At 44.0% G+C, this 13,017-nt stretch overlaps 1 protein-coding gene across 1 annotated transcript; it reads left to right on the top strand.

Annotated features, from left to right (window-relative positions):
• Positions 1 to 1,008: 1,008 nt before the first annotated feature.
• Positions 1,009 to 1,389, top strand: LOC147987644 (ethylene-responsive transcription factor ERF056-like). The gene has a single exon (XM_087542465.1). It carries the CDS (start codon positions 1,009 to 1,011, stop codon positions 1,387 to 1,389), a length of 381 nt encoding a protein of 126 aa, XP_087398591.1.
• The last annotated feature ends 11,628 nt before the right edge of the window (positions 1,390 to 13,017 follow it).

Genomic DNA, 13,017 nt, shown 5'->3' with positions numbered 1-13,017 from the left:
GCGGCCGTGCGGTGCGGCCGGACGAGGTGGTGGTTGGCGCGTCGCAATCGGGGAATCCGATGTGCCTCCGTCCGCGTCGCCGCACTGATGAGTTGGGCGTTGGCGCTGCCGCCGCGTCCGCATCTCCTGTAGGCAGGCGCTGATGAATTCCTCCTGTTGCTGTTGGGCGTGGACCGCGTGGCAGGTCGCGCGTTGCGATCCTCCTCGGCGGCTGCGCGCGCACCGACACACGTCGCCGTACGTGCACTACAGTACCAGCGCGACGCAGTGCAATGCAAACGATTCTTCCGTCCCTGTAACATGATTCAGTCAGTGGATGATTCAACGACATGTCTTCTTTCTTCACAAGCGTATGGCACTTGTGACTTGTGACTGCTGAACGATTGAGCGCTGGACTGAGGATATTTATGTTTGTCGGAGGGCCATGGCTCACATGGGTTTTCACGACAGACACAATCATGGGTAACCGTCGCCGGGCATGTGACGCAGCCACCATTATGCAGCTAAGCTTAGCTGCTGCTACATCCATATACTTATCTATCTCTATCTCTAATCTCTATATACATTTAATAAAGGGTCGATGAGAGCTAGAGCTCCAAATAATTGACCCGTACCAGTGGCGGAGCCAGCATTTTTGTGAAGCCTAGGCGAGTTTAAGCCTAAGAGCAACTCCAATGGGTCGACCCAAACGGACGGCGTTTTTGTCCGTTTTTTGTTCGTTTGAGTCGGCCGCTTGCCCGCCGTCCGCCCTCTTTTAGTTTTGGGTCGGAAGTGCGCCCAACGGGCCGACCCATTTCATGACCGCGCGCGTTTAAGATCATGCCGTCGCCCTGGTTTTGGCGCTCCAGCGCGCGGGAAAGGTTCGCGCGCGCGGGGAAAGCGGCCGCTGGTTTTGGCGCTCCACCGCGCGGGAAAGGTTCGCGCGTGCGCCGCAGCCGGCGCTCGGTATAAAAAAGGCGCTCCCTCTACACTCTGTCCGCCGCCCACTCTCGCCGCCTCTGCGCCACCATGTCGATCCGCCGTCTGGGCGCTTCGGATTTTCGCGGAGTCCGCGAGTGCCGCTCCGGCGCCTTCTCCTCCGAGATCTGGTTTCGCGAGAAACGTCTCGTCCTTGGCACCTTCGACACCGCAGAGGAGGCGGCCCGCGCGCATGACGCGGCAGCGTGGAGCCTCCTGAGGCCTCGTCGGGATATGAATTTTCTCAACATGCCGAGCCAGCGGGCGCAGGATCTGACGCCTCTCCCACGGCTTTTCACCAACGAGGATCGTCGTGTCCACCGGAGGCGGCAGCGTCGCCTCGCCATCGCAGAGAAGGACGTGGAAGCCTTGGTGGTGTGGCGAGGAGGCTTCCGGCAGGACATCGTCGACGAGCGCCAGTTCTACAAGTAATTGAGGTTGGAGAGGGACGCGAGGAGGAGGGAGCGAACCACCTAATGGGAGGACAAGCGTTCGCGGAAGCAGGCAGTTCAATTGAAACTGAAGCTACACAAACGTCGGGTTGGGACTTTGAAGACGAGCAGCTTGCTGACGCCTACATTCAGACGTCGGAGAAGGACACTACCGAGTCGGAGTCAGAAAGCAACGAGTAGTTGTCTTTTTCTTTTATCTGTGTACGCTAGAACTATCTATGTATCCATTTTAATCTGAAAATATGGTCGGAGGCGTCAGCGACGTAGCAGGCGGGCGATTGTATGAATCCAATGTGCCACCGACCAGCGGGCCCGGTGAGGAAAGAGGGCGAGTGCGCGTGCGTCCGTCTTGTGTCCGCGCCGAGACAAATCAGGCTCAAAAATGGACCAGGAATGGGTCGGCAGGCGGATGAAAGCGGACGCGCGTCCGTTTGGGTCGGTGCGTTGGGCCGACTTTTTTGTCCACGCTGACCCAAACGGACGGCCGCGGACGAAATGGATCGCCCCATTGAAGTTGCTCTAAGTGTCTAATAAAAAACCAGAAACGAGTGTTCAGATACATAATATATGAAATAGCATCAAACTTTCAAATCACAAATCCACATTAATAATGTAGTGAAAATATAACCATATTAATCACACAAATGTAATTTGACAGTGAAATAATATATAATATACCAAAATTTAGTTTCATGAACCAAAATATACTTGATACTTGATATCTTAAGTGATAGAACCGGGGCCACATAGAACCAAACTCATCATATTACTCACAAAAGTATAGCTGTCCAAATTATCATCCAAACATCCTAGCAGAGACAAGATGACAAAAAAATGGATTTTAATATTCACATAAATCAAGTGTTGTGATTTGCGAATATATTCAAGAAAAACACGAGGCAATACGAGACGGTGGTTGTGGCTCTACTTCTATTTGTGGTTGCACACCATGCACACTTTCTGGCCAAACCTCCTCATCTCTCAAATTTAATGATTTAAAATTTGGATTTAATATTTATATGTAGAACAAATCCCTAAACAAGAACTAAACTCATAAATTGGTAATCATCCCTGATGACCAATTTTCCTTGCCGTGACCTCAAAATTTAAGCCCTAATAAGTCTATGAATCTCACCTAATTCTGAAGAAGGGGACAAGTAGGCCATGATGCAAAGCATTCCTCAGAGTCTCGGATGGATTAGCTCCAGCTCCGCCCGCTGCCGGCCGCGCGCCTAGGCTGCCGGTCTGTCTCCGTCTCCGATGAACCGAGGATGCGACCGTCTCGAGCGAACAGAAATTAACCGAACGGAGCGGGGAGGTGGAGGCGTGGAGCGATGGACCGATCGTTTCCTTCTCATCTCTAGTAAAAAAATAAGATCAAACGAGTAGGCTTATCTCACGTAGGTACGTAGCCCATTAGCCTGTACGTACGTTTTTTTTTGCTTAATAATTAATTAATAGTGTTTGACCAGAGAGGATCGAAACGGAAGCCCATTGGCCCAGCTACCTACTGCCCGGGTAAACCACCATACGAGGAGTAATTTGCCCCGTTATGACAGTGCAATCGTAGTATGTCGCGTATCTTGTGAGCCCAGGCAAGCGGCCGACTCAAACGAACAAAAAGCGGACAAAAACGCCGTCCGTTTGGATCGACCCATTGGAGTTGCTCTTAGGCTTAAACTCGCCCAGGCTTCACAAAAATTCTGGCTCCGCCACTGAACACAAGGGTTAGAATTCTCACATGTCTGCTCCAATTGTTAATGAGAGGAGGCGGGATTGGCTTGCGCTTTTGATGGACGGATCTTTCACATTCGAAGATTGCTCGGCAGGGGCAAGAATGATCCAAAGAAACAACAAGGGTGAGGTTGTCTTTGCTGCCTAACAATTTCTATTTTATTGCAATGACACTTTGGAAGCTGAGATTCAAGTAATAATGACGGGAAGGTTGCTAGTGAAGGAAATATGGCCTAGAGGCAATAATAAAGTTATTATTTATTTCCTTATTTCATGATAAATGTTTATTATTCATGCTAGAATTGTATTAACCGGAAACATAATACATGTGTGAATACATAGACAAACATAGTGTCACCAGTATGCCTCTACTTGACTAGCTCGTTGAATCAATGATGGTTATGTTTCCTAACCATAGACATGAATTGTCATTTGATTAACGGGATCACATCATTAGAGAATGATGTGATTGACTTGACCCATCCGTTAGCTTAGCACGATGATCGTTTAGTTTGTTGCTATTGCTTTCTTCATGACTTATACATGTTCCTATGACTATGAGATTATGCAACTCCCGTTTACCGGAGGAACACTTCATGTGCTACCAAACGTCACAATGTAACTGGGCGGTTATAAAGGTGCTCTACAGGTGTCTCCGAAGGTACTTGTTGAGTTGGCGTATTTCGAGATTAGGATTTGTCACTCCGATTGTCGGAGAGGTATCTCTGGGCCCACTCGGTAATGCACATCACTATAAGCCTTGCAAGCATTGCAACTAATGAGTTAGTTGCGTGATGATGTATTACGGAACGAGTAAAGAGACTTGCCGGTAACGATATTGAACTAGGTATTGAGATACCGATGATCGAATCTCGGGCAAGTAACATACCGATGACAAAGGGAACAACGTATGTTGTTATGCGGTTTGACCGATAAAGATCTTCGTAGAATATGTGGGAGCCAATATGAGCATCCAGGTTCCGCTATTGGTTATTGCCGGAGACGTGTCTCGGTCATGTCTACATAGTTCTCGAACCCGTAGGGTCCGCACGCTTAAAGTTCGATGACGGTTATATTATGAGTTTATGTGTTTTGATGTACCGAAGGTAGTTCGGAGTCCCGGATGAGATCGGGGACATGACGAGGAGTCTCGAAATGGTCGAGACGTAAAGATCGATATATTGGATGACTATATTCGGACATCGGAAAGGTTCCGAGTGGTTTGGGTATTTTTCAGAGTACCGGGGAGTTACGGGAATACGGGGGAAGAAGTATATGTGCCTTATTGGGCTTTAGGGGGGAGAGAGAGAGAGAGAGGCAGGCCGCCCCCCCCCCCCCCCAATGACTAGTCCGAATTGGACTAGGGGGAGGGGCGGCGCCCCCTCCTTCCTTCTCTTCCCTCTTCCCCTTCCTTGTCTCCTACTCCTACTACTTGGAAGGGGAGGAATCCTACTCCTGGTGGGAGTAGGACTCCTCCAGGGCGCGCCATAGGGGCCGGCCCTCTCCCCCTCCTCCACTCCTTTATATACGTGGCCAGGGGGCACCCCATAGACACAATAATTGATCTCTCGGATCTTTTAGCCGTGTGCGGTGCCCCTCTCCACCATAGTCCACCTTGATAATATTGTGGTGGTGCTTAGGCGAAGCCCTGCGACAGTAGAACATCAACATCGTCACCACGTCGTCGTGCTGACGAAACTCTCCCTCAAAGCTCGGCTGGATCGGAGTTCGAGGGACATCATTGAGTTGAACATGTGCAGAACTCGGAGGTGCCGTGCGTTAGGTACTTGATCGGTCGGATCGTGAAGACGTACGACTATATCAACCGCGTTGTGCTAACGCTTCCGCTTTCGGTCTACGAGGGTACGTGGACACACTCTCCCCTCTCATTTCTATGCATCACCATGATCTCGCGTGTGCGTAGGAATTTTTTTGAAATTACTACGTTCCCCAACAGTGGCATCCGAGCCTGCTTATGTGCGTTGATGTTATATGCACGAGTAGAACACAAGTGAGTTGTGGGCGATACAAGTCATGTTGCTTACCAGCATGTCATACTTTGGTTCGGCGGTATTGTTAGATGAAGCGGCCCGGACCGACATTACGCGTACGCTTACGCGAGACTGGTTCTACTGACGTGCTTTGCACACAGATGGCTGGCGGGTGTCAGTTTCTCCAACTTTAATTGAACCGAGTGTGGCTACGCCCGGTCCATAAGAAGGCACTAACTTGACAAATTATCATTGTGGTTTTGATGCGTAGGTAAGAACGGTTCTTGCTCAGCCCGTAGCAGCCACGTAAAACTTGCAACAACAAAGTAGAGGACATCTAACTTGTTTTTGCAGGGAATGTTGTGATGTGATATGGTCAAGACATGATGCTATATTTTGTTGTATGAGATGATCATGTTTTGTAACCGAGTTATCGGCAACTGGCAGGAGCCATATGGTTGTCGCTTTATTGTATGCAATGCAATCACCCTGTAATTGCTTTACTTTATCACTAAGCGGTAGCGATAGTCATAGAAGCAATAGTTGGCGAGACGACAACGATGCTACGATGGAGATCAAGGTGTCGCGCCAGTGACGATGGTGATCATGACGGTGCTTCGGAGATGGAGATCACAAGCACAAGATGATGATGGCCATATCATATCACTTATATTGATTGCATGTGATGTTTATCTTTTATGCATTTTATTTTGCTTTGATTGACGGTAGCATTATAAGATGATCTCTCACTAAATTTCAAGATAAAAGTGTTCTCCCTGAGTATGCACCGTTGCCAAAGTTCATCGTGCCCAGACACCATGTGATGATCGGGTGTGATAAGCTCTACGTCCATCTACAACGGGTGCAAGACAGTTTTGCACACGCAGAATACTCAGGTTAAACTTGACGAGCCTAGCATATGCAGATATGGCCTCAGAACACTGAGACCGAAAGGTCGAGCGTGAATCATATAGTAGATATGATCAACATAGTGATGTTCACCATTGAAAACTACTCCATTTCACGTGATGATCGGTTATGGTTTAGTTGATTTGGATCACGTGATCACTTAGATGATTAGAGGGTTGTCTATCTAAGTGGGAGTTCTTAAGTAATATGATTAATTGAACTTTAATTTTTCATGAACTTATTCCTGGTAGTATTAGCATATCTATGTTGTAGATCAATAGCTCGCGTTTAGCTCCTCTGTTTTATTTTTGATATGTTCCTAGAGAAAACTAAGTTGAAAGATGTTAGTAGCAATGATGCGGATTGGACCCGTGATCTGAGGATTATCCTCATTGCTGCACAGAAGAATTATGTCCTTGATGCACCGCTAGGTGACAGACCTATTGCAGGAGCAGATGCAGACGTTCGGCTAGCTCAATATGATGACTACTTCATAGTTTAGTGCACCATGCTTAAAAGCTTAGAATCGGGACTTCAAATACGATTTGAACGTCATGGATCATATGAGATGTTCCAGGAGTTGAAGTTAATATTTCAAGCAAATACCCGAGTTGAGAGATATGAAGTCTCCAACAAGTTCTATAGCTAAAAGATGGAGGAGAATAGCTCAAGCAGTGAGCATGTGTTCAGATTGTCTGGGTACTACAATCGCTTGAATCAAGTGGGAGTTAATCTTCCAGATAAAATAGTGATTGACAGAATTCTCTAGTCACCATCACCAAGTTAGTATAACTTCGTGATGAACTACAGTATGCAAGGGATGACGAAAACGATTCCCGAGCTTTTCATGATGATGAAATTGATGAAGGTAGAAATCAAGAAAGAGCATCAAGTGTTGATGATTAACAAAACTACTAGTTTCAAGAAAGGGGTAAAGGGAAAGAAAGGGAACTTCAAGAAGAACGGCAAGCAAGTTGCTGCTCAAGTGAAGAAACCCAAGTCTGGACCTAAGCCTGAGACTAAGTGCTTCTACTGCAAAGGGACTGGTCACTGGAAGCGTAACTGCCCCAAGTATTTGTCAGATAAGAAGGATGGCAAAGTGAACAAATGCTATATTTGATATACATGTTATTGATGTGTACTTTACTAGTTTTTATAGCAACCCGTCGGTATTTGATACTGATTCAGTTGCTAAGAGTAGTAACTCGAAACGGGAGTTGCATAATGAACAGAGACTAGTTAAGGGTGAAGTGACGATGTGTGTTGGAAGTGGTTCCAAGATTGGTATGATCATCGTCGCACACTCCCTGTACTTTCGGGATTAGTGTTAAACCTAAATAAATGTTATTTGGTGTTTGCGTTGAGCATGGATATGATTTGATCATGTTTATTGCAATACGGTTATTCATTGAAGTTAGAGAATAATTGTTGTTCTGTTTACATGAATAAAACCTTCTATGGTTATACACCCAATGAAAATGGTTCGTTGGATCTCGATCGTAGTGATACACATATTCATAATATTGAAGCCAAAAGATGCAAAGTTAATAATGATAGTGCAACTTATTTGTGGCACTGCCGTTTAGGTCATATTGGTGTAAAGCGCATGAAGAAACTCCATGCTGATGGGCTTTTAGAATCACTTGATTATGAATCATTTTGATGCTTGCGAACCATGCCTCATGGGAAAGATGACTAAGACTCCATTCTCCGGAACAATGGAGCGAGCCACTGACTTATTGGAAATAAGACATACCGATCTATGCGGTCCAATGAGTGTTGAGACTCAGGGCGGGTATCATTGTTTTCTTACCTTCACAGATGATTTGAGCAGATATGTGTATATCTACTTGATGAAACATAAGTCTGAAACATTTGAAATGTTCATATAATTTCAGAGTGAAGTGGAAAATCATCGTAACAAGAAAATAAAGTTTTTACGATCTGATCGTGGAGGAGAATATTTGAGTTACGAGTTTGGTCTTCATTTGAAACAATGCGAAATAGTTTCGCAACTCACGCCACCTGGAACACCACATCATAATGGTGTGTCCGAACATCATAACCGTACTTTATTAGATATGGTACAACCTATGATGTCTCTTACCGATCTACCACTATCGTTTTGGGGTTATGCATTAGAGACAACTGCATTAACGTTAAAAAGGGCACCATCTAAATCCGTTGAGACGACACTGTATGAACTGTGGTTTAGCAAGAAACCTAAGCTGTCGTTTCTTAAAGTTTGGGGTTGCGATTCTTATGTGAAAAAGTTTCATCTTGATAAGCTCAAACCCAAGTCAGAGAAGTGCGTCTTCATAGGATACCCAAAAATAACTGTTGTGTACACCTTCTATCATAGATCCGAAGGCAAGATATTTGTTGCTGAGAATGGATCCTTTCTAGAGAAGGAGTTTCTCTCGAAAGAAGTGAGTGGGAGGAAAGTAGAACTTGATGAGGTAACTGTACCTGCTCCCTTATTGGAAAGTAGTTCATCACAGAAATCTGTTTATGTGACTCCTACACCAATTAGTGAGGAAGCTAATGATGATGATCATATAACTTCAGATCAAGTTACTACCGAACCTCGTATGTCAACTAGAGTGAGATCCGCACCAGAGTGGTAAGGTAATCATGTTCTGGAGGTCATGTTAATTGACCATGACGAACCTACGAACTATAAGGAAGCGATGATGAGCCCAGATTCCGCGAAATGGCTTGAGGCCATGAAATCTGAGATGGGATCCATGTATGAGAACAAAGTGTGGACTTTGGTTGACTTGCCCGATGATCGGCAAGACATAAAGAATAAATGGATCTTCAGGAGGAAGACGGACGCTGATAGTAGTGTTACTATCTACAAAGCTCGAATTGTCGCAAAGTGTTTTCGACAAGTTCAAGGTGTTGACTACGATGAGATTTTCTCACTCGTATCAATGCTTAAAAGTCTGTCTGAATCATGTTAGCAGTTGCCGCATTTTATGAAATCTGGCAAATGGATGTCAAAACTGTATTCCTTCATGGATTTCTTAAAAAGAAGAGTTGTATATGATGCAACCAGAAGGTTTTGTCGACCCTAAATGTGCTAACAAAATGAGCAAGCTCCAGTGATCCATCTATGGACTGGTGCAAGCATCTCGGAGTTGGAATATATGCCTTGATAAAGTGATCAAAGTATATGATTTTATACAGACTTGCCGTGAAGCCTGTATTTATAAGAAAGTGAGTGGGAGCACTACAACATTTCTGATAAGTATATGTGTATAACATATTGTTGATCGGAAAGAATGTAGAATTTTCTGGAAAGCATAAAAGAGTATTTGAAAGGAGTTTTTCAAAGAAAGACCTCGATAAAGCTGCTTACACATTGAGCATCAAGATCTATAGAGATAGATCAAGACGCTTGATAAGTTATTTCAATTAGTACATACCTTGACAAGATTTTGAAGTAGTTCAAAATGGAACAGTCAAAGAAGGAGTTCTTGCCTGTGTTGCAAGGTGTGAAGTTGAGTAAAGACTCAAAACCCGACCACAGCAGAAAATAGAAAGAGAATGATAAGTCATTCCCTATGCCTCAGTCATAGGTTCTATAAAGTATGCTATGCTGTTTACCAGTCCTATTGTATACCTTAGCATCTTTCTGCCAAGGGAGTACAATAGTGATCTAGGAGTAGATCACTGGACAACAGTCAAAATTATCCTTAGTGGAATAAGGATATGTTTCTCGATTATGGAGGTGACAAAAGGTTCGTCATAAAGGGTTACATCGATGCAAATTTTGACACTGATCCAGATGACTCTAAGTCTCAATCTGGATACATTTTGAAAGTGGGAGCAATTAGCTAGAGTAGCTCCGTGCAGAGCATTGTTGACATAGAAATTTGCAAAAATACATACAGATCTGAATGTGGCAGGCCCGTAGACTAAACTTCTCTCACAAGCAAAACATGATGACACCTTAGTACTCTTTGGGTTTAATCACATAACGATGTGAACTAGATTATGACTCTAGTAAACCCTTTGGGTGTTGGTCACATGACGATGTGAACTATGGGTGTTAATCACATGGTGATGTGAACTACTGGTGTTAAATCACATGGCGATGTGAACTAGATTATTGACTCTAGTGCAAGTGGGAGACTGAAGGAAATATGCCCTAGAGGCAATAATAAAGTTATTATTTATTTCCTTATTTCATGATAAATGTTTATTATTCATGCTAGAATTATATTAACCGGAAACATAATACATGTGTGAATACATAGACAAACATAGTGTCACTAGTATGCCTCTACTTGACTAGCTCGTTGAATCAATGATGGTTATGTTTCCTAACCATAGACATGAGTTGTCATTTGATTAACGGGATCACATCATTAGAGAATGATGTGATTGACTTGACCCATCTGTTAGCTTAGCACGATGATCGTTTAGTTTGTTGCTATTGCTTTCTTCATGACTTATACATGTTCCTATGACTATGAGATTATGCAACTCCCGTTTACCGGAGGAACACTTTGTGTGCTACCAAACGTCACAACGTAACTGGGTGATTATAAAGGTGCTCTACAGGTGTCTCTGAAGGTACTTGTTGAGTTGGCGTATTTCGAGATTAGGATTTGTCACTCTGATACGTCTCCAATGTATCTAATTTTCCAAACACTTTTGCCCTTGTTTTGGACTCTAACTTGTATGATTTGAATGGAACTAACCCAGACTGACGCTGTTTTCAGCAGAATTGCCATGATGTTGTTTTATGTGCAGAAAACAAAAGTTTTCGGAATGACCTGAAACTCCACGCCAAAGATGAAGACCAGGGGGCCCACTCCCTTCTCACGAGGGTGGGGGCGCCCCCCCCTAGGGCGCGCCCCTACCTCGTGGGCCCCCTGGAAACCCTCCGACTCCAACTCCAACTCTATATAACTGCTTTCGGGGAGAAAAAAAATAAGAGAGAAGAAATCATCGCGTTTTACGATACGGAGCCGTCGCCAAGCCCTAAAACCTCTCGGGAGGGCTGATCTGGAGTCCGTTAGGGGCTCCGGAGAGGGGGATTCATCGCCGTCGTCATCATCAACCATCCTCCATCACCAATTTCATGATGCTCACCGTCGTGCATGAGTAATTCCATCGTAGGCTTGCTGGACGGTGATGGGTTGGATGAGATTCACCATGCAATCGAGTTAGTTTTGTTAGGGTTTGATCCCTAGTATCCACTATGTTCTGAGATTGATGTTGCTATGACTTTGCTATGCTTAATGCTTGTCACTAGGGCCCGAGTGCCATGATTTCAGATCTGAACCTATTATGTTTTCATCAATATATGAGAGTTCTTGATCCTATCTTGCAAGTCTATAGTCACCTATTATGTGTTATGATCCGTTAACCCCGAAGTGACAATAATCGGGATACTTACCGGTGATGACCGTAGTTTGAGGAGTTCATGTATTCACTATGTGCTAATGCTTTGTTCCGGTTCTCTATTAAAAGGAGGCCTTAATATCCCTTAGTTTCCATTAGGACCCTGCTTCCACGGGAGGGTAGGACAAAAGATGTCATGCAAGTTCTTTTCCATAAGCACGTATGACTATATTCGGAATACATGCCTACATTACATTGACGAATTGGAGCTAGTTCTGTGTCACCCTATGTTATGACTGTTACATGATGAACCACATCCGGCATAATTATCCATCATTGATCCAATGCCTACGAGCTTTCCATATACTGGTTTACGCTTATTTACTTTCCCGTTGCTATTGTTATAATCACTACAAAATACCAAAAACATTACTTTGCTTTCATTACTCTTTTGTTACCGTTACCATCACTATCATATTACTTTGCTACAAAACACTTTGCTGCAGATACTAAGTTTTCAGGTGTGGTTGAATTGACAACTCAGCTGCTAATACTTGAGAATATTCTTTGGCTCCCCTTGTGTCGAATCAATAAATTTGGGTTGAATACTCTACCCTCGAAAGTTGTTGCGACCCCCTATACTTGTGGGTTATCAAGACTAATTTTTGGCGCCGTTGCCGGGGAGCATAGCTCTATTCTTTGAGTCACTTGGGATTTATATCTGCTGGACACTATGAAGAACTTGAGAGATCCAAAAACCAAGATCTATCCCTCAACTACAAGGGGAGGTAAGGAACTGCCATCTAGCTCTGCACTTGATTCACCTTCTGTTATGAGTAAGCTTGCGACACCTAAACCTGCTTCTGCTATTCGTTCTGATATGTCGCATGTTATTGATGATTCTACTTCTGCTATACATGATACTTATGATGGAACTACCTCTATGCCTGATACTACTATGCCACTTAGTGATTTTCTCGAGGAACGACTTGCTAGGGCTAGAGAGATTGAAAATATTGAATCTGATTATGAAGATGAAAGTGATGATGAAGAATCACTTGTTATTCCTGAGGGTTATTTATTTGATCAAGATGCTTCTTTAGCTATTTTAGCTTGCAAAGATAGATATGAACTCAAAAGGTTATTAGCTAAATGGAATAAGCAATCTCTAAATGCTAGGATGAGACCTGACCCTGCTTTTGCTACTTCACCAATCTAGGTTGCTGATAAGGATTATGAATTCTCTGTTGATCCCGATATAATTACTTTGGTTGAATCTGATCCTTTTCATGGCTATGAATCTGAAACTGTTGTAGCACATCTTACTAAATTAAATGATATAGCCACCCTGTTCACTAATGATGAGAGATCTCGCTACTTTTATATCCTTAAAATATTTCCGTTCTCATTAAAAGGTGATGCTAAGATATGGTTTAATTCCCTTGATCCTGGTTGTGTGCGTAGTCCCCAGGATATGATTTATTACTTCTCTGCTAAATATTTCCCTTCTCATAAGAAACAAGCTACTTTAAAGGAAATATACAACTTTGTGCAAATTAAAGAAGAGAGTCTCCCACAAGCTTGGGGGAGGCTTCTCAAGTTACTTAATGCTTTGC

Source organism: Triticum urartu, chromosome 2A (genome assembly GCF_056163025.1).
Source record: "Triticum urartu cultivar PI428250 chromosome 2A, HENAU_Tu73, whole genome shotgun sequence".
Classification (NCBI taxonomy): Eukaryota; Viridiplantae; Streptophyta; class Magnoliopsida; order Poales; family Poaceae; genus Triticum; species Triticum urartu.
The sequence above is the reverse complement of the archived record's forward strand: the minus strand, read 5'-3'. Positions and strand labels throughout refer to the sequence as shown.

Excerpts from the sequence above, each read along its gene's own strand:
- LOC147987644 (XM_087542465.1), top strand. The coding sequence starts at position 1,009 with ATGTCGATCCGCCGTCTGGGCGCTTCGGATTTTCGCGGAGTCCGCGAG.